Source organism: Bos indicus x Bos taurus, chromosome 26 (genome assembly GCF_003369695.1).
Source record: "Bos indicus x Bos taurus breed Angus x Brahman F1 hybrid chromosome 26, Bos_hybrid_MaternalHap_v2.0, whole genome shotgun sequence".
Classification (NCBI taxonomy): domain Eukaryota; kingdom Metazoa; phylum Chordata; class Mammalia; order Artiodactyla; family Bovidae; genus Bos; species Bos indicus x Bos taurus.
In genome coordinates, this window is record NC_040101.1 from 31089584 (window position 1) to 31108330 (window position 18747).

At 44.7% G+C, this 18747-nt stretch overlaps 1 protein-coding gene across 4 annotated transcripts in view; it reads right to left on the reverse strand.

Annotated features, from left to right (window-relative positions):
- The window catches only part of CNNM1 (cyclin and CBS domain divalent metal cation transport mediator 1), a 73056-nt gene that overhangs the window by 21464 nt on the left and 32845 nt on the right, over positions 1–18747 (reverse strand). For 2 of the 4 annotated variants that reach the window (XM_027529006.1, XM_027529003.1), the window contains exons 3-7: positions 17787–17927; positions 15394–15563; positions 13382–13481; positions 12988–13035; positions 9507–9569 (exon numbers count right to left, since the gene is read on the reverse strand). In XM_027529006.1, coding sequence (XP_027384807.1) covers positions 9507–9569; positions 12988–13035; positions 13382–13481; positions 15394–15563; positions 17787–17927 — 522 coding nt within the window. The remainder of the gene's footprint in view (positions 1–9506; positions 9570–12987; positions 13036–13381; positions 13482–15393; positions 15564–17786; positions 17928–18747) is intronic. The other 2 variants (XM_027529007.1, XM_027529005.1) reach the window with 1 other exon arrangement.

Sequence of the window (18747 nt, forward strand, 5' to 3'; positions counted from 1 at the left end):
TGCTCAGCTTTCTTCACAGTCCAACTCTCACATCCATACATGAGTACTGGAAAAACCATAGCCTTGACTAGACAGACCTTTGTTGGCAAAGTAATGTCTCTGCTTTTGAATATGCTATCTAGGTTGGTCATAACTTTCCTTCCAAGGAGTAAGTGTCTTTTAATTTCATGGCTGCAGTCACCATCTGCAGTGATTTGGGAGCTCAAAAAAATAAAGTCTGACACTGTTTCCACTGTTTCCCCATCTAGTTCCCATGAAGTGATGGGACCAGATGCCATGACCTTAGTTTTCTGAATGCTGAGCTTTAAGCCAACTTTTTCACTCTCCTCTTTCACTTTCATCAAGAGGCTTTTTAGTTCTTCTTCACTTTCTGCCATAAGGGTAGTGTCCATCTGCATATCTGAGGTTATTGATATTTCTCCCAGCAATCTTGATTCCAGTTTGTGCTTCCTCCAGCCCAGCGTTTCTCATGATGTACCCTGCATAGAAGTTAAATAAGCAGGGTGACAATATACAGCCTTGACGTACTCCTTTTCCTATTTGGAACCAGTCTGTTGTTCCATGTCCAGTTCTAACTGTTGCTTCCTGACCTGCATATAGGTTTCTCAAGAGGCAGGTCAGGTGGTCTGGTATTCCCATCTCTTTCAGAATTTTCCACAGTTTATTGTGATCCACACAGTCAAAGGCTTTGGCATAGTCAATAAAGCAGAAATAGATGTTTTTCTGGAACTCTCTTGCTTTTTCCATGATCCAGCGGATGTTGACAATTTGATCCCTGGTTCCTCTGCCTTTTCTAAAACCAGCTTGAACATCTGGAAGTTCACGGTTCACGTATTGCTAAAGCCTGGCTTGGAGAATTTTGAGCATTACTTTACTAGCGTGTGAGATGAATGCAATTGTGCAGTAGTTTGAGCATTCTTTGGCATTGCCTTTCTTTGGGATTGGAATGAAAACTGACCCTTTCCAGTCCTGTGGCCACTGCTGAGTTTTCCAAATTTGCTGGCATATTGAGTGCAGCACTTTCACAACATCATCTTTCAGAATTTGAAATAGCTCAACTGGAATTCCATCACCTCCACTAGCTTTGTTCGTAGTGATGCTTTCTAAGGCCCACTTGACTTCACAGTCCAGGATGTCTGGCTCTAGGACAGTGATCACAGCATCGTGATTATCTGGGTTGTGAAGATCTTTTTTGTACAGTTCTTCTGTGTATTCTTGCCACCTCTTCTTAATAGCTTCTGCTTCTGTTAGGTCCATACCATTTCTGTCCTTTATCGAGCCCATCTTCGCATGAAATGTTCCCTTGGTATCTCTGATTTTCTTGAAGAGATCTCTAGTCTTTCATATTCTGTTATTTTCCTCTTCTTCTCTAAGATCCGGTCTGGCCACCTTAAGAATATTCCCCCTATTTTCCTCTATCACTGTCCCCTGTTCATCCCTTTAAAGCACTTTTCACAAGTTTTAATTAATTACATGTTTGTATTTATTTGTAATGTCTGCTCAGTTCAATGCTAAATTCCATGAGGGCAGAGAGCTTGTCTTTTCTGGTCATTGTTGTATATCTGGTATCTACCACAGTGCCTGGCCCAGAGTAGGTGCTCATTAAAGAAGGATGGAATGAACAATCAGCACCTAACAGTCCCTGAAGGAGTTTTTATTTAGAATCTAAATTTTGTTTTTAAAAAGGTTTCAGACCTTTTAGTCACTCTGGAATCAGAAAGCCTTTTCCAGCAACCTAAGTCATTCCTGGTAGACTGACTTCTTGAAGTGAGGGGTGGGCAGAAGGACACTCCAGGAATGCACTGCCACGGCCCCATAACTCGAGGAATAGGCCTCAGGAAACATCAGAACCTTCTGTTTGTCTATTTAATAAGAGCGTGTGAAACCAGGAGGCCTGGAATCCTACTTACCAGCCGGGTGACGCTGGAGTGACCAGGGGCCGAGAGGGACAGTGATGGTGATGTGGAGAACAGAATAAAGCACCAATGTGACTGTGAAGAGCAGCAGTATTGGGCAGAAAAAGACGCATTTCACATTTGGCCCTGGTCCCTTGAAATAAATGGACAAGGTCTGGCTTGCCTAGACCCACTGTGGCCGTTCTGAGGTGGTGGCTGACTAAGTCAGTTGGTAGTGCTTCCTCAGGTCTGGTTGTCATGGAAAAGGGGGCAGGCAGCCCTGCAGGAGCGTGGCTTCCTTGGTGCAAGAAGAGTCTGGAAAACCACACCTTGATCTGGTAGGTTTTGTCCTCAACTCAGTTTGTAACAAAGAGAGTGGGTGTGAGCAGGGGTTTGTGGCTTCCGTTACCCTGAGAGATAACCACTGCTCCTTGATAATCCTCCACTTTGCCTGGTGGGACCTGTGCCCCACAACCCCACATCTCTCTGTTCTACATTCTCATCCCTTATGTCATCATTCAAGACAGCTTCAGTGAGGCTGATAGGGAAATATATCGTGCCTACTAATCAACTTCCGCTTACTTACAAGCTATGACAAACCTAGACAGCGTATTAAACAGCAGAGACATTACTTTGCTGAAAAATGTCTGTCTAGTGAAAGCTGTGGTTTTTCCAGTAGTCATGTATGGATGTGAAAGCTGGACCATAAAGAAGGCTGAGCACTGAAAAATTGATGCTTTTGAACTGTGGTGTTGGAGAAGACTTTTCAGAGTCCCATGGACTGCAAGATCAAACCAGTCAATCCTAAAGGAAATCAGTCCTGAATATTCATTGGAAGGACTGATGCTGAAGCTGAAACTTCAATACTTTGGCCACCTGATGCCAAGAACTGACTCACTGGAAAAGACCCTGATGCTGAGCAAAGCTTGAAGGCAGGAGGAGAAGCAAACAACAGAGGATGAGATGGTTGGATGGCATCACCGACTCGATGGACATGAATTTGAGCAAGCTCTGGGAATTGGTGATGGACCGGGAAGGCTGGCATGCTGCAGTCCAAGGGGTTGCAAAGAGTTGGACATGACTGAGCGACTGAACTGAACAGAATTAACTTCTGCCTGAATCACTTCCACTTGCTGTTGAAAACAGAGGAAACAGTTTCACCCCTGTTTTTCCCAAAGCTCTTGTCTTCACTGGCACCCAGGGCAGGCATGTCGCCCTGCTGTCACTCATAGGGCCCACAAGTCAAACACAAGCAACATCACTGTTGTGCTGGGAGGAAAAACATATTTCTTGGTTTTTTAAGTAAAGACAATGCTATTGAAGGTTCATTCATAATATCCCAAAGGATTCTCTACAGCAAAAGATACAGCTGTCTTACAAAGGTTGGGTCTATAAAAGCCATCTTTAGAATGAAAAAGAAATCTTCATTTCATGACAAAGAAAGTCCCAGCTCATCTGACTGTTGTGCAAGATCAATGATTTTGTGTCCCAGAGCCTGACATTCCTCAATAGGTAGGACGCTGATGACTCGGCATTTTGGTAATTGTGCACATACACTCAGAAGTTTTTGAGCAAGGGAAATGGAAATGCTTTTAATAAAAAAAAAAAGAGAAGAAATCAGTAACATACGAGTGTCCCAGCAGCATGGCAAACTAGTTCAAGTTGTATAATTCCCCTTGGCATTTTCTAAGAGCACAGAGGCGCAGCTTGGGGGAGTGAAGAGAGAAGAAAAATTCTAAGCACAGGGCAAAGAAGTCTAAGAGGCGACGGATTGGGCAGTGATGCATGAAACTGACCACAGGATCCCTCAATAGGGCTCAGGCCAAGCTGTTGACATCTCCCTCGCCCATCTTGCTCTTACATCATGCTCTCAATTTGGGTGGAGAAGTGTGGCAAGCTCAATCCTGCAGACTTCACGTGGTTTGCCTGTAAGGTACATCTGTCCTGGATGGCAAGTTGGAGTTACTGAGGTTGGGTGGAGAAGACACTGGGGTAAAATCGGGTTGTGGTGAGAGAAGGGGTGGAAGAGGATTTTAAAGAGAAGTCAGGGCTGGATGGAATCTCCCCTCATTCTGTACGGATAGGCAGGGGCCCTGAAAACCTAGACACACCTCTGCGACTCTTGCTTTACTTGTGACACCTGTGCCCAGAGCTCTCACAACTCTATCCCAGGAACAGGAGCCACACACAGAAGAACGCTTCATTCTCCTTTTCAGTCTGGGGATGTGAGAAGAGGTAGGGTTCATCAGCTGCCTGCTTACATCTTTCCAAGTCTCACTGAGGGACAGAGAGGAACAGCCCGATTTGGTCATCATCACTATGCCACAGGCCATCTGTGCTTTCTAAACTGGATGCGGGAATTTAATTACACAGGCTTATAAGAGTACAAACTAGGATTATTAAAATTCATCATTCTGGGGTACTATTCAACATCAGAAAACCAAATGCCAAAAGCTCTCTGTCAAAGCTACAATGTGAACTCTGCAAATCAGCCCAAGTTAGGAGCCCAGATGAACTCGCTCACATTACATGGAGCTTTAATGGTTCCCAAATGTTGACTATGCAAGAGCCGACCCAAAGGAATATTTCCACTTACCACATTTCACAAAGTAAAAAGATTATTTTTAGGTTCTTCCTTTATATTCTGGGGAAAAAACTATCCTCACTGATCTCAAAGTACATTACAAATGCAACTGGGCTTTGAACAAGGACTCTCGCTCGCGGCCTCTCTCTCGCTTTTGTTCTTTCATGGATTCAGAAGGACTGTCATGGGGAACTTGAAATCATCTCCACCATCAGGAGAAGAAAAAAGGAACGAATCCGGGGAGAGGGAATGGTAACTGTAGTGGGGCTGTGTACTCTCAGTGGTTTTAAATAAAAACGCCTGCAAATCTGGCTAATCACATATCGCAGCACACTCTGGAGGTAATCCCCACACACTCTGCTCTCCTTATTTCACCCTCAGGCTCAGCTAGAAGGAAACTGCCTATGAGTAATAGTGGCAATATTTGGAGTAGGGACCACCAGCCTCAATCCAAGGTGAGTACATACCATAGTTGATTAGCACAGCTGCTTTCAAAATGCAAACAAGTCACAGCCCTCTAGAGGGCACAACAGGCCCACATTCAGAAACACAGTAAGGTCCCAGGCAACAGAACAAGGCCTAAGAGAGTTGGATTCTGGTCCTCAGCCCTCCGCATCCTAATTACACGTCTGACACTGAGCCAACCGCTTACTTTCTTAGAGTTGTTTTCTTACCTATTGTCCCCAAACAATTTCTGCCCATCTCCTAAGGTGGTTGTCGGGATTTAAACAAAATAACCAGGTCTTTTAAAACCTAAAAGCCCTCTTAATTTCCAGGGACTCTCCTGGAGGTCCAAAGGTTAGGACTCTGTGCTTCCACTGAAGGGGGCAAGAGTTCGATCCCTGGTAGGGAAACTAAGATCCCGCCTGCCATGTGGTGTAACCAAAAAAAAAAAAGATGGGAGTAAGACATAACAATGAAGACCTCCAAGACCTTTTAGAACTAACACCCAAAGAAGATGTCCTTTTCATTATAGGGGACTGGAATGCAAGAGTAAGAAGTCAAGAAACACCTGGGGTAACAGGCAAATTTGGCCTTGGAATATGGAATGAAGAAGGGCAAAGGCTAATAGAGTTTTGCCAAGAGAACCCACTGGTCATAGCAAACATCCTCTTCCAACAACACAAGAGAAGACTCTACACATTGACATCACCAGATGGTCAACACCGAAATCAGACTGATTATATTCTTTGCAGCCAAAGATGGAGAAGCTCTATACAGTCAGCAAAAACAAGACCAGGAGCTGACTGTGGCTCAGATCATGAACTCCTTACTGCCAGATTCACACTTAAATTGAAGAAAGTAGGGAAAACCACTAGACCATTCAGGAATGACCTAAATCAAATTCTTTATGATTACACAGTGAAAGTGAGAAATAGATTTAAGGGACTAGATTTGATAGAGTGCCTGATGAACTATGGAATGAGGTTCGTGACATTGTACAGGAGACAGGGATCAAGACCATCCCCACGGAAAAGAAATGCCAAAAAGCAAAATGGCTGTCTGGGGAGGCCTTACAAATAGCTGTGAAAAGAAGAGAAGCAAAAAGCAAAGGAGAAAAGGAAAGATATAAGCATCTGAATGCAGAGTTCCAAAGAATAGCAAGGAGAGATAAGAAAGCCTTCCTCAATGATCAATGCAAAGAAATAGAGGAAAACAACAGAATGGGAAAGATTAGAGATCTCTTCAAGAAAATCAGAGATACCAAGGGAACATTTCATGCAAAGATGGGCTCGATAAAGGACAGAAATGGTATGGACCTAACAGAAGCAGAAGCTATTAAGAAGAGGTGGCAAGAATACACAGAAGAACTGTACAAAAAAGATCTTCACAACCCAGATAATCACGATGCTGTAATCACTGTCCTAGAGCCAGACATCCTGGACTGTGAAGTCAAGTGGGCCTTAGAAAGCATCACTATGAACAAAGCTAGTGGAGGTGATGGAATTCCAGTTGAGCTATTTCAAATTCTGAAAGATGATGCTGTGAAAGTGCTGCACTCAATATGCCAGCAAATTTGGAAAACTCAGCAGTGGCCACAGGACTGGAAAGGGTCAGTTTTCATTCCAATCCCAAAGAAAGGCAATGCCAAAGAATGCTCAAACTACTGCACAATTGCACTCATCTTACACGCTAGTAAAGTAATGCTCAAAATTCTCCAAGCCAGGCTTTAGCAATACGTGAACTGTGAACCTCCAGATGTTCAAGCTGGTTTTAGAAAAGGCAGAGGAACCAGAGATCAAATTGCCAACATCTGCTGGATCATGGAAAAAGCAAAAGAGTTCCAGAAAAACATCTATTTCTGCTTTATTGACTATGCCAAAGCCTTTGACTGTGTGGATCACAATAAACTGTGGAAAATTCTGAAAGAGATGGGAATACCAGACCACCTGACCTGCCTCTTGAGAAACCTATATGCAGGTCAGGAAGCACCAGTTAGAACTGGACATGAAACAACACACTGGTTCCAAATAGGAAAAGGAGTACGTCAAGGCTGTATATTGTCACCCTGCTTATTTAACTTATATGCAGAGTACATCATGAGGAACGCTGGGCTAGAAGAAGCACAAGAGGGAATCAAGATTGCTGGGAGAAATATCAATAACCTCAGGTATGCATATGACACCACCCTTATGGCATAAAGTGAAGAAGAACTAAAAAGCCTCTTGATGAAAGTGAAAGAGGAGAGTGAAAAAGTTGGCTTAAAGCTCAACATTCAGAAAACTAAGGTCATGGCATCTGGTCCCATCACTTCATGGGAACTAGATGGGGAAACAGTGGAAACAGTGTCAGACTTTATTTTTTTGAGCTCCCAAATCACTGCAGATGGTGACTGCAGCCATGAAATTAAAAGACGCTTACTCCTTGGAAGGAAATTTATGACCAACCTAGACAGTATATTCAAAAGCAGAGACATTACTTTGCCAACAAAAGTGCGTCTAGTCAAGGCTATGGTTTTTCCAGTGGTCATGTATGGATGTGAAAGTTGGACTGTGAAGAAAGCTGAGCACTGAAGAATTGAGGCTTTTGAACTGTGGTGTTGGAGAAGACTCTTGAGAGTCCCTTGGAGTGCGAGAAGATCCAACCAGTCCATTCTGAAGGAGATCAGCCCTGGGATTTCTTTGGAAGGACTGATGCTAAAGCTGAAACTCCAGTACTTTGGCCACCTCATGCGAAGAGTTGACTCATTGGAAAAGACTCTGATGCTGGGAGGGATTGTGGGCAGGAGGAGAAGGGGATGACAGAAGATGAGATGGCTGGATGGCATCACCGACTTAATGGACATGAATTTGAGTGAACTCCGGGAGTTGGTGATGGACAGGGAGGCCTGGCATACTGCAATTCATGGGGTCACAGAGAGTCGGACATGACTGAGCGACTGAACTGGACTGAAGACATAATATATGTAAATTAATGCATCTGTATTAATAAATCAAGTATGGGGCCAGAATGTTCCCAGAACTGCTTTCTGTAAATCCAATGAGTGAGGCTTCTTCTTCTGCTGAGATGGAACAGAAGTAAGAATGACTGGAAATACTCAATTATAGGATTATACTGATGAACTAGAACTAACCTTTTTTTAAGTAGGAAGTTTTCATTAACTAGGTTTTCTGATGAGCTGAGGGTTGATTTTTAAAAAGTATATTCCAGCTCTCATGCTTTCATTCTTCTTCTTTTTTAATGCTTTGATCTTTTTAGTTGAAAATATTTTAAAAATGTGCATCTTCCCTTTCTGCTGAAACTAAAGAGCACATTATTCATTCATCAAGACTCCCCACGTGGGAAGGATCTTGAAGGTCCGTGATGTGGTCATTTCTAATTTTGCTGGCATGTGGGAGTGACCACTCAGCTGGTGAGGGCACCAGAATGGCATCTCTGATGGGCCATTCTCCTGTAGTCATCATAAAGGCATGAGCTCCCACAAAGTGAGAAAAAAAATTTTATTTATTGGTGGAAAATCACCATGAAGAGAGAAAACTGATAAAATTGGAGAAGGTGGTTAATTTGTTTTATACAGATAAGCATGGGAACCAGATGGCTTTTGATGGAAAACTGTGATTTGTGAGAACGTAGAAGTCAACATAAATAGTTCTGAAGTTGCAAATTTGGGGGTTTGAGGTCTCAGCCTATTTGAATGTTGAGAATCTACTATATACACAGTGAAATACAATTGATTTCTTGATGATGAGGCTATGGTGGGGCCTCAGAATCACTACCATAGCATTGGAATAAGGAAGATGGATGTAGAGGGTGTGGGGAAGTGGATTGTGCTTTAACTTCAGGGTAACTTAAATAAATCCTTATTTTGGTCATTATTTCCTCCATGAAACTAAGAGATCAACTTCTAGGGATGAAAAAAGGAAACAAGTTCTTAACCGATTATTCAGATTTATTATATTCTATTCCATCTTAGAGTTATAGTATGGAGCTGCTTTACCTGATTAAAAGGAAATCGGTAACTTTTCATTAACAGGAGAGGTTCAACCTAATGAAAAGCTGTTCTGAAGTTTTTAATATAGCATCCTTTGTGTGAGCAGAGCCAGAGCGATTATGGTCACTACATAGTAACATTTCAAGGAAGATGAGGTGGGGTTAGTGGTTAACTGAGGTCAGAGACCACGTAGAGGAAAAGACAGAGGAAAAATGGAAATAAAGCATAGCCTTTCATTGTTTTCTCCCATTTTTCATCTGCTGCACCTCTTATCCCTCCTTTCTGCAGTCAGACAAACGATAAGGAAAAACTCAGACCGTTCCTCTCCAGCCCTCCCCATTTCTCACATGGATGCACACAGGCATATCCCTGGGGGCTAAGTTCATAAGTGACACCGCTGCACCAGCAATGCTTGGGCAGTGAGTACCAGTGAGTAGTAGCAATGCATCGTGCCATGCCTACATCCTGGGCGTGTCTGTTGGGAGAGGCTAGTTTTCATGCGGGACAGTGACAGAGACCAAAGGCCTCTTGTAAACCCCATGGATCTATGGAGACCCCATGGATCTATGGAGACCGAGACCCCATGCATGTTTACCTGGGGAGCCTGCCAGAGAGTCCCCTCTGCTGAAGGCGAAGGTACGAGACACAGAGACGGGCACTAAAGAGTCAAGGATTTGTGAGTTGTGAAGGGGAAGATAAACACAAAAGGAGAGAGACAAAGAGCAAAGTGGGTGAGACAGTCTGCTCCTGGATCTTCACAACATCCCATTTCTCTGCCAAAGGGAGTCTTGCCTCTGGAAACATGGAAATCGCATCTTCTCACAAAGTCACTCTCCGGAAAGAAGAAAATAAATAGATTTTGCTGAAGTTCTTCCAGAAAGATGCACAATAATCTCAGAGGGGATGAGACCCACCAGTGACAAGAAAGGCAGTGCCCCAGCAGGGAGTATGCATGGGCAGTGTTCCGTCTGTTCCTTTTTGAGCCAGCACATGTGTTGGGAGCCCAGCACTGCATCCCCTCGGGGCCCTCCAGACTGCCTTAGGGTTTCTCACCTGCGGGAGGGCTGAAAGCAAAGTGCAAGCTCCTGCTAGGGGGGGCATCCTCGAGGAAGAGGAGGCCATCTTCTGCCTCGGACTCATAGGAGTTCCCTCTGTGGGCACAGTGCTGGGGAGGAACTGTGCACAGCTAGAGCCTTGGGACACAGGAAGGGCAGTTTCTAGCAATCTTCATGTGAATCAACTTGATAAACTAAATCAGTCACTTCTTAGCCAGTACAAGTGCTCCAAAGTACCCCTCTTCCTATCCCCTTTTCCTTCGCTCTCTTTCCCCACAGTCTGAAATGGTGCTGGCTATCACTTGGGGCCTGGGTGGAGTGGAATGTGTAGTAATATTCCAGTCCTTCACCGACCTTGATCCTGATCCAGCAGTCCGGGAGGCAATCTGTCTTTATCCCTCTTATCTGATCATTCCCAGAGTCCCTTCCAAGAAACTGAAGTCAGTCTGCAGGTGACAGCACTCTGAAATAGGTGGCTTTGGCAGTCTTAGTTGCTGCACCCAATGATTTGCCCGAAATTACCCAATAGTGTAAAGGGGAGAGGGGAGAGGGGAGAGCCTTATCCTACCTGATAATCATTTATTTTGTCAAGAAATCACATTCTTTGTCAAGGAATATTTAAATGGGCCCCTAGTGTTGCAAGACACACTGGAATAAGAAACCCCATTGTCTCGAGAAGAATCCTCGTACTTCTGGCCTACAAATTAAATATATCTCAGTCAAGCAAATAGGAGCCTTGTTCTCTCCCACTTCCACACCCCTGTGGGCATCTGTTCTGGTCACGCTGAGCTCAGACCCCATTCCTCCGGATTACCAGGCTCACTTTGGTCCTCCTGGGTTCCCTGGCAATCAGAACCAAGACAAAGGAGACAATACTGATTGTGTTTCCTTCACCCAGCACAGGAAAAGCAGAGGGATTGACTTATAACCTCAGACTCAACTTTGAGGCATCGGTCACAGGGCCAGTGTTCTGGCAAACTCATCATCTCATTTATCACCCTCAAGGCTGACAAAGCTCCAGATTGGCATCAACGACAGGGCTAGTTAGGTAGACTGAGACCCTACAAGAATCCATCACTTTGTGGTCCAGCCTTAAGCTCTTTCTTGACCTACAAGTAAGGTTCTTGGACAGTGAAAGATGCTGGGTGGTTGGACCTGGGCTGAGAGGTGGACCTGGAATAAGCAGGGGCAGGGGGGTAGTGGTGGTGGGCTTGGCAGTTATCCACACCTAACTCTATTAGATGTGGAGGGCTCGTGGGGGAGAAAGGAAAATGTCTCTATATCCCTACAAGCTAATTTGATTTCTTTTTCCTCCTGAAGATGGATAAATAAAGATGCTCAGAAGTGTGGGGAGGGAAAGAGAGGTTAACATTTCTTTTTAGTTAACCAGTTTTGAAGGAGAGATTACTATTGCAGGTTTATTCTGTCTCAATGATAAAATGGATTTTGATAGGAAGAACTAGAGACAGGAAGGAAGGAGGAACCAAATAACATTTTCCCACTACTTAAAAAAATTTTTTTTAAAGAAAGAAAGTCATGTAAATTAGATGGGCTTGGGACCTTTACGCAGCAATTTACCCCTAGAGTCCCCACTTCTTTTGGTCTTATGTAAAGGCCAACACATCTAGGTAACACTTTGAATCTCAGTAGTCACTCTACCTTGAGCAAGGACCAATGTGATGGCTGGTGGAGACCTCCTTTAGAGAACCAAGGTCTACTTGGTCCTGTAGACCATCCCTCTCCCATATCTTGACTTCTTGTTCTGCAAACTGATGCTTCCTTCACCAACCTTAATTGACATTTGCCAGTTTATATAACAACATACCAGGGTTTTTTGTTACAGCCCTCCTTCCACATATGTGGGACCACTCCTTGGGTGTGGGCAGCTATTTCAATTTCTTTTAAGTCCTCTGTTGGGCCAGGATGGGAAATTACACTGTAAATTGTCCCAATATTCCCACATAGAAATGACATCCTTGAACATGTTGGATCTAAGATCTGTATTTCATTGTGCTGTTTGAACAAGTCAGGCCACTGGAATGCACTGAGGTAAATAGTTGCATTGAGGTGATTCGGAGCAGGTCATTTCTTTAGTTTCTCTGTTAAAACAGTACCTACTTTTCAGGTGCCGTGGATTGTGATTTCAAGCTTTGGGACCCTCTGATAAATCCCAATATAAAGCACTATGGAAGATTTTCTTTTTTTTTTTATGATGAGAAAAAACACCCATTTGGCATTAAAATGGCCACCATAAACACTAAGAGCTGAAAGCAATGCAAAATTCAGACTGGTGAATCAAAGACAAATCTAGAGAAATAATGCTTTTTGGATCACACTTATATCACAACAAATGCCATGCCCTCTAAACACAAGTACGATAACTGATGCAGGAAGCAGAGAGAAGGTAGAGTACAGAAGGGGCAGAGAACACCCACCAGAAGCCTGTGCCAGCCCCTGCCATCAGCATGCATGGCCAGCCGCAGACCCCTCCCCACCTGCTGAGATGTGGTCAACGAGCAAAGAGAAGCAGATGAGCAATATACGTGCCAGCCTGGGCTTTCCATCCTAAGATCTTGCTGTTGCTGCTTACTAAATGCCACAGACACAATAATAGCATATTACGGTTTGCAAGTAGAGGACAGAAGGTGAATTACCACAGCAGAGAAGGAACGGTTCAACCTCCAGCAGAGCACACAAAACCACCTGCTTGCATTCCCTGGCAGGTGATAGCAAATGGTGCCTCCCCTCACAACCTCCCTCGCTGGGCATTCATCATTTTGCACATGAGCAGAGAAGCAGCAGAAAACATTCTAGACTCTCAGAAACTAAGCTCCCCCGCCCCCTGCCCTGTGGTCTGCGGGTACCTGGCAGAAAGCAGTGTTCCTGGCAGAGCATACAAAGAGGCTGCCAGCATTTATGTTAGTCCCAGCCCAGGCTGAGAGTGGTTGGTCCGGGTCCCCAGCCTGGGCTGAGGCAGGACCTCGGCAGGGAGGACGAGGGAGGGGTTTGAGAGATACATACGAAAGACAGAGGATCCAGCCAGACTTCCAACCTTCCGCACATCGTTATCTAAGGACAGAAGGATGCAGTGTGTTTCAGAGGCAATTCAGAAAACACACCTTCTTAAAGGAATTCTCCCTCTCCCACCCCACCCACAGCACCAATCAACCCTGCAAAAACAGGTAATCAGGTGGAAGTATAAAGAGTAAATGTGTTTTTTCATATTGAAAATTACCACTATCCATCCCTAACACTGGATAATGTTACAGTCTACTATGTACTTCCACTTCTAAAGTCCGGGAAGGTAAAAGGCTTGTCCGGGGTCCATAACAGGAGTCATGACTTGGAACCCAGATGCATTTTCTCCACTATCCCACTGCTTCCCCAATAAGCTATGGCTTGGAAACTGGAATACCTGAGCAAGCAGTGGTCATGATGGCTGGGACACCATAGTAGGTGAAGGCTCCGTTCTCGAAGCGAAGGCCTTCCTTACCAACCTCCACTTCCACTTTACCCTGGAGAAAGAAGGTAGTGTGCTAAGGGTGTGGACAAGCACTTCCAGCTCTTTTAGTGAAGATGACCCTAAGTACTTCTGTTTGGATAATAAGTGGACCTAAAAATCTTATCACAGGAGAATGTGAATTCCATCCAGATATGTTTTGAAACAGCAGCTTTAACTTCAGGAGCCCTTGGCAGTAAAGTTCTTGTTTAGTTAATAAAGCAGTATCCAGTCATGAACATGCAAGCTTTCCTTGAAGACTCTAATGGCTCCTTCATGAGGCAGGTCCAGCTAGCTCAGGACCCTATAAACCCCATAAACTGCTCCAGTGGTATAGTCTGAGACTGCTGCTGCTAAGTCACTTCAGTCGTGTCCAACTCTGTGTGACCCCATAGATGGCAGCCCACCAGGCTCCCCGACCCTGGGATTCTCCAGGCAAGAACACTGGAGTGGGTTGCCATTTCCTTCTCCAATGCATGAAAGTGAAAAGTGAAAGTGCAGTCTCTCAGTCATGTCCCACTCTTAGCGACCCCATGGACTGCAGCCTACCAGGCTCCTCCATCCATGGGATTTTCCAGGCAAGAGTACTGGAGTGGGGTGCCATTGCCTTCTCTGATAGACCATCTCTATTATCTCTAGCTGAGATAAAGCCAGATTCTGTGAGAAGCTTGAGCATATGGTATGCTATTAGGGGTCTGAAACCGTGTGTATGCACTGCATGGATCCATCCCAGACCCTACAAGGCCTGTACTATTTTTACCCCCAGTTTTATAGATGAATCAATTTTGAGGCTCATAAAGATTAAATAACTGAGTCAAGGTTAGTTAACAAGTACCAATATTGGAATTTTAAAACTAGGTCTTTCCAATTTCTGAACCTACCCTCTTGCCCCTATATTTTACCCCCGCCAAGATTTATTTGAAAATGGTTATGTTTATATTAGGCATAAGACTCTACTAGTGTTCCTTGTGTTATATAAACAATGTAAACACCCTTCTCAATTTCCAACAGTAAAGAATGCGACTCCATTTCTGGAGAAGAAGGCATTTTAACGAGGTTATCTGGAAGGATGGGTTTGAGGCATATACCATGTCCGAGCAGACAGGTGGCAGGGGGACTGTAACAGAGAGGCCCTTTCTAAGTCACTGTGAATTTAATTAAGATTTTAAGACAATCATTGTATTTAGGGTTCACCAGATTCTACTGGGAAGAGACTGTGAATAGGGGCGGGGCTAATGGTGGAGCCAGGCCAGGAGGCGGGGCTGGAACCTTGCCTGACATTTATTAACAGGCCTCTCCGCTTATTTACACCCCCTCAGGGCAGGGTGGGTGACTGTACTCATGTGAGTACCAGGAAGATGCTGCAGCTCTCTCATTTGCTTGTTTATTCCCTCATAGCGCCCTTAAGGAGAAGATTAAGGGACTGCAACAGTTGAAGTGTGGCAGAGAGAGTGGACCTGTTTCATGTGCCTCCAGAGAGCAGAGCATGGACCAGTGGGTGGAAATCAGAGATGGTGAGGTTTTAGCTCGACAGAGAGAAGAGCTTAAAACAAGGAGTGCCTGCAATTTGGGAGGCAGTGCACAGTTGCATTCCTGGGCATGGCCAAGCAGAGACAAGAGGTGATAGGGATTTTGTAGGACACCAGTTTAGGAAGTTCAGCAGCAGAACCCCTCGGCTGGGAGTTACCCACTGCACCCCCAACCACAAACATTGCTGACATCAGACTAAATGCCATCAAGATCCCATCACTCTAGGATGCCAGCCAGTCACACCTGTCTCCTTCTGTGAGTCATGGACAAACGCCCGCCCCAACTGGCCTTGCTCCCAAGGCAGCCTTGGAACCTGGCTCGGAGGAGGCATGGGCATTCCTCGTCAGCCTGGAGAAGTCCTACCTTGCCCTTGGAGGGTCCAAGGCTTTCCCACTCACCTGCAGAAGCAGCACAAAGTAGTCCACGGGGCGGTTGCGCTGGTAGAGGTAGTGTTCCGGGGCCTTCTTGTTCTTCTCATCAAACTTCAGCTCCTGGATCACGTTGGGATGTTTCAAGAGCCGAAGCAGGATCTTCTCCGAGAGGTACAGAGACTTAAACGGCTCCACTTCTAGGGGAGGGTGAAGGCAGGAGGAATCGGCAGCAGGGAGGAGTCAGGGTGGACATAACCAGAGCCATTCATGCTCCATGCTCCATCCTGCAATTCCCGTAGGTGGGTGGGTCGGGGGGTGTCTTAAGCCCAAGTGTGCATCTTCGGGCCCTCTGGGGATATGGGTACCTGCACTGGCATTTCAGGTCACTGTTATGACAGTGTCAATTTTGTTATTAATTTTCTCATTCACTTTATTTAAAGCTGCACATAGACTTAAAAAAGAAGAAAATCCTGCCATCTGTGACAGCATGGATGAACCTGGAGGATGTTATGCTAGGTGACATAAGCCAGGCACAGAGGGACAAATACTACACGATACCATTTATATGATGAATCTAAAATAGTCAAATTCATAGAAACAGAGAGTAGAATGGGCTGGGAGAATGAGGTAATGGGGATATTAGTCAGAGGGTACAGAGTTCCAGTTGTGCCAGATGAATAAATCCTAGAGATCTACTGCACAGCATATAGAGCCCAAGAACAATGCTATACTGAAGACTCTTGAGAGTCCCTTGGACAGCAAGGAGATCCAACTAGTCCATCCTAAAGGAAATCAGTCCTGAATATTCACTGGAAGGACTGATGCTGAAGGTGAAACGCCAATACTTTGGCCACCTGATGCCAAGAACTGACTCATTTGAAAAGACCCTGATGCTGGGAAAGATTGAAGGTGGGAGGAGGAGGGGAAAACAGAGGGTGAGATGGTTGGATGGCTTCACCTACTCAATGCACATGAGTTTGGGTAAACTCCGGGAGCTGGTGATGGACAGGTAGGCCTGGCGTGCTGCGGTCCATGGGGTCGCAAAGAGTCCGACATGACTGAGCGACTGAACTGAATTGAACTTAAAATTTTGCTAAGATCTTATATTAACACACATACACACACACACACACACACACACACGAATAGTAATAACACATATAGAAAGTGGCAGGAAACTTTTGGAAGTGATGTTTATGGCACAGATTATGATGATGGTTTTATGAATGTATGTGTATCTCGAAGCTCATCAAGTTGTTTACATTAAATATGTACCATTTTTTGTATGTCAACTATATTGCAATAAAGTGGTTTAAAAAGCAGCTGGAGTTAGACATGGATAAGTAAGCCATGTGAACATGGCTAAAAATGTTTTTGTTTTAATGCTATGATCAAATGAAATACAGAGAATTTAATCTGACTTATTTGTATGATGTATATCTGTTGAGTGAAATGAAATTTCAAGTTAACAGGAACACTTAATTATTTAAGTGGAAAGTTCTCAATAAGAAGCATCATTGCATTGTCTTTACATATTAATAGATATTATTATATACTATATTATTATGTTATGTTATACTATACTATTATATTACGGCATATCATTATATTTACAGATACATTTGCTTTGTTCCAGGAAATCAGATATCCAGTTGACATCTGTAGTCATTGAAAGACTATATTAGAACTATAAAGTCAGAACTATATTACACGTTTAAAACCCTAAAGAAGCTCCAATTTAAAATTTTCTACCTTTTAGCATCTGGAATAGTACTAGCATTCATTATGCACCCAATAAATACATGCTGGATTAATTAAATAGTGAACTTACTAATGTGTGTGATTGTTCTAGGTCAGCACATAATTAGGCATGAATGAGGAGATTAGACAGTTCAAAGACAATTTTACCTTCTTTACAAGAAGGAGAAGTTTATCTTTGGATCCTCTCTTTTTTTTTCTCTAAAGATTCTGGGATTCACAATCCATGTCTGTATTTGAAGAACTCATAGCTCACAGGCCTACATGGCCCCTGGAGAGTCCGGGCCCCCAGGGCTTTGTAGCTACATAGGACATCGCCTGTCCCTCCCAGATGAACCCTCTGGGCCACCAACCCCCACCATGAAGCAGGTAGAGGAAGGGAAAGTGCAGTGGTGGATTCCTCAGCTCTTTTCTCAAGTAGAAGAGAGAAAAGCAGAGTTGCATCATACTCACTTACCCTGAGAAAATCGGAGGCTGAAAACGAGCAAATGTAGGGTCCTGTTGCCCCTGCCCAAGGATAACCTCCTCTTCTGGAACAGAGGTTCTCAGTCCCTGCACTGGACTCGTTGCAAGGTGTTAAGGATGACTGATGCCTGGGTCCCGCCCTCCAGAGCTGCCTTGCCTGCCTGGGGTGGAGATGCAGGAGGGCAGGGTCATCATACCTGTGGCCATGAAGCGGTGTGTGGCCAGCAGAAGCTGTGGCGAGATCTTCACCCTCATCTCTGAGTCGGAAAGCTTAAACAAGGAGAAGTCGTGCCGCTTCCTCTCCCTGTGTGGGACCCTCTGCTTTTTCCGATTGTCTGCTGTGGGGACAGGGGACAGATCGCAACTATCTCAGAGTCACTGTTGATTTTTGGAGGTTTCACCTGAGACAGGTCCTTTGGGACCATGGGGATTTCTGGAAAGTGTCAACAAGGCTCTGTATTAATCGCACTGAAGTGGTGAACAGTGGAAAAGTGGAAGGCTGGCCTGGGGCTCCAAAGTTCAGGCTTCTAGGGCTGGCTCCCCTGCTTATGAGCCGTGCAGCATCTCTAAGCATCACAGTCTTGTGTGCTTTAATTTATACAATAGAGTTAGTGATTAATCATAACTCTTCTGCTCATAAGTTTAGTGTCTGCATGCTTAGTCACTCCATCGTGTCCGACTGTATTCAACCCCAGGGACTGTAGCCTGCCAGGTTCTTCTGTCCATGGGATTCTCCAGGCAAGAATACTGGAGTGGGTAGCCATTCCCTTCTTCAAGGGTCTTCGAAACTCAGGGATAGAACTCAGGTCTCCTGCATTGTAGGCAGATTCTTTACCGTCTGAGCAACCAGGGAAGCCCCATAAGGTTAATGATTAATTGTAATTTTTCTGCTCATCTCAGGTAGTTATTATAAGACTCCCATCAGAATCTATCTGTGAAATGCTTACAAATAACTGTATGCTTACAAAAAGGACTTCACACACGAGGGACTTGTGTTCTTAGCATCAGGGACTCTGGCAGGGCCTGGGGGTTTATGCCTCGGCCATACTCCTGTCCCCAGAGCTGGACTCACCTCGTGTCTTCCCACTGATTGAAACCATGCTCTGAGCGGTACAGACGGATGCCACCCAAAGGAGGTGGGGGGTGGTCACTCCTCTT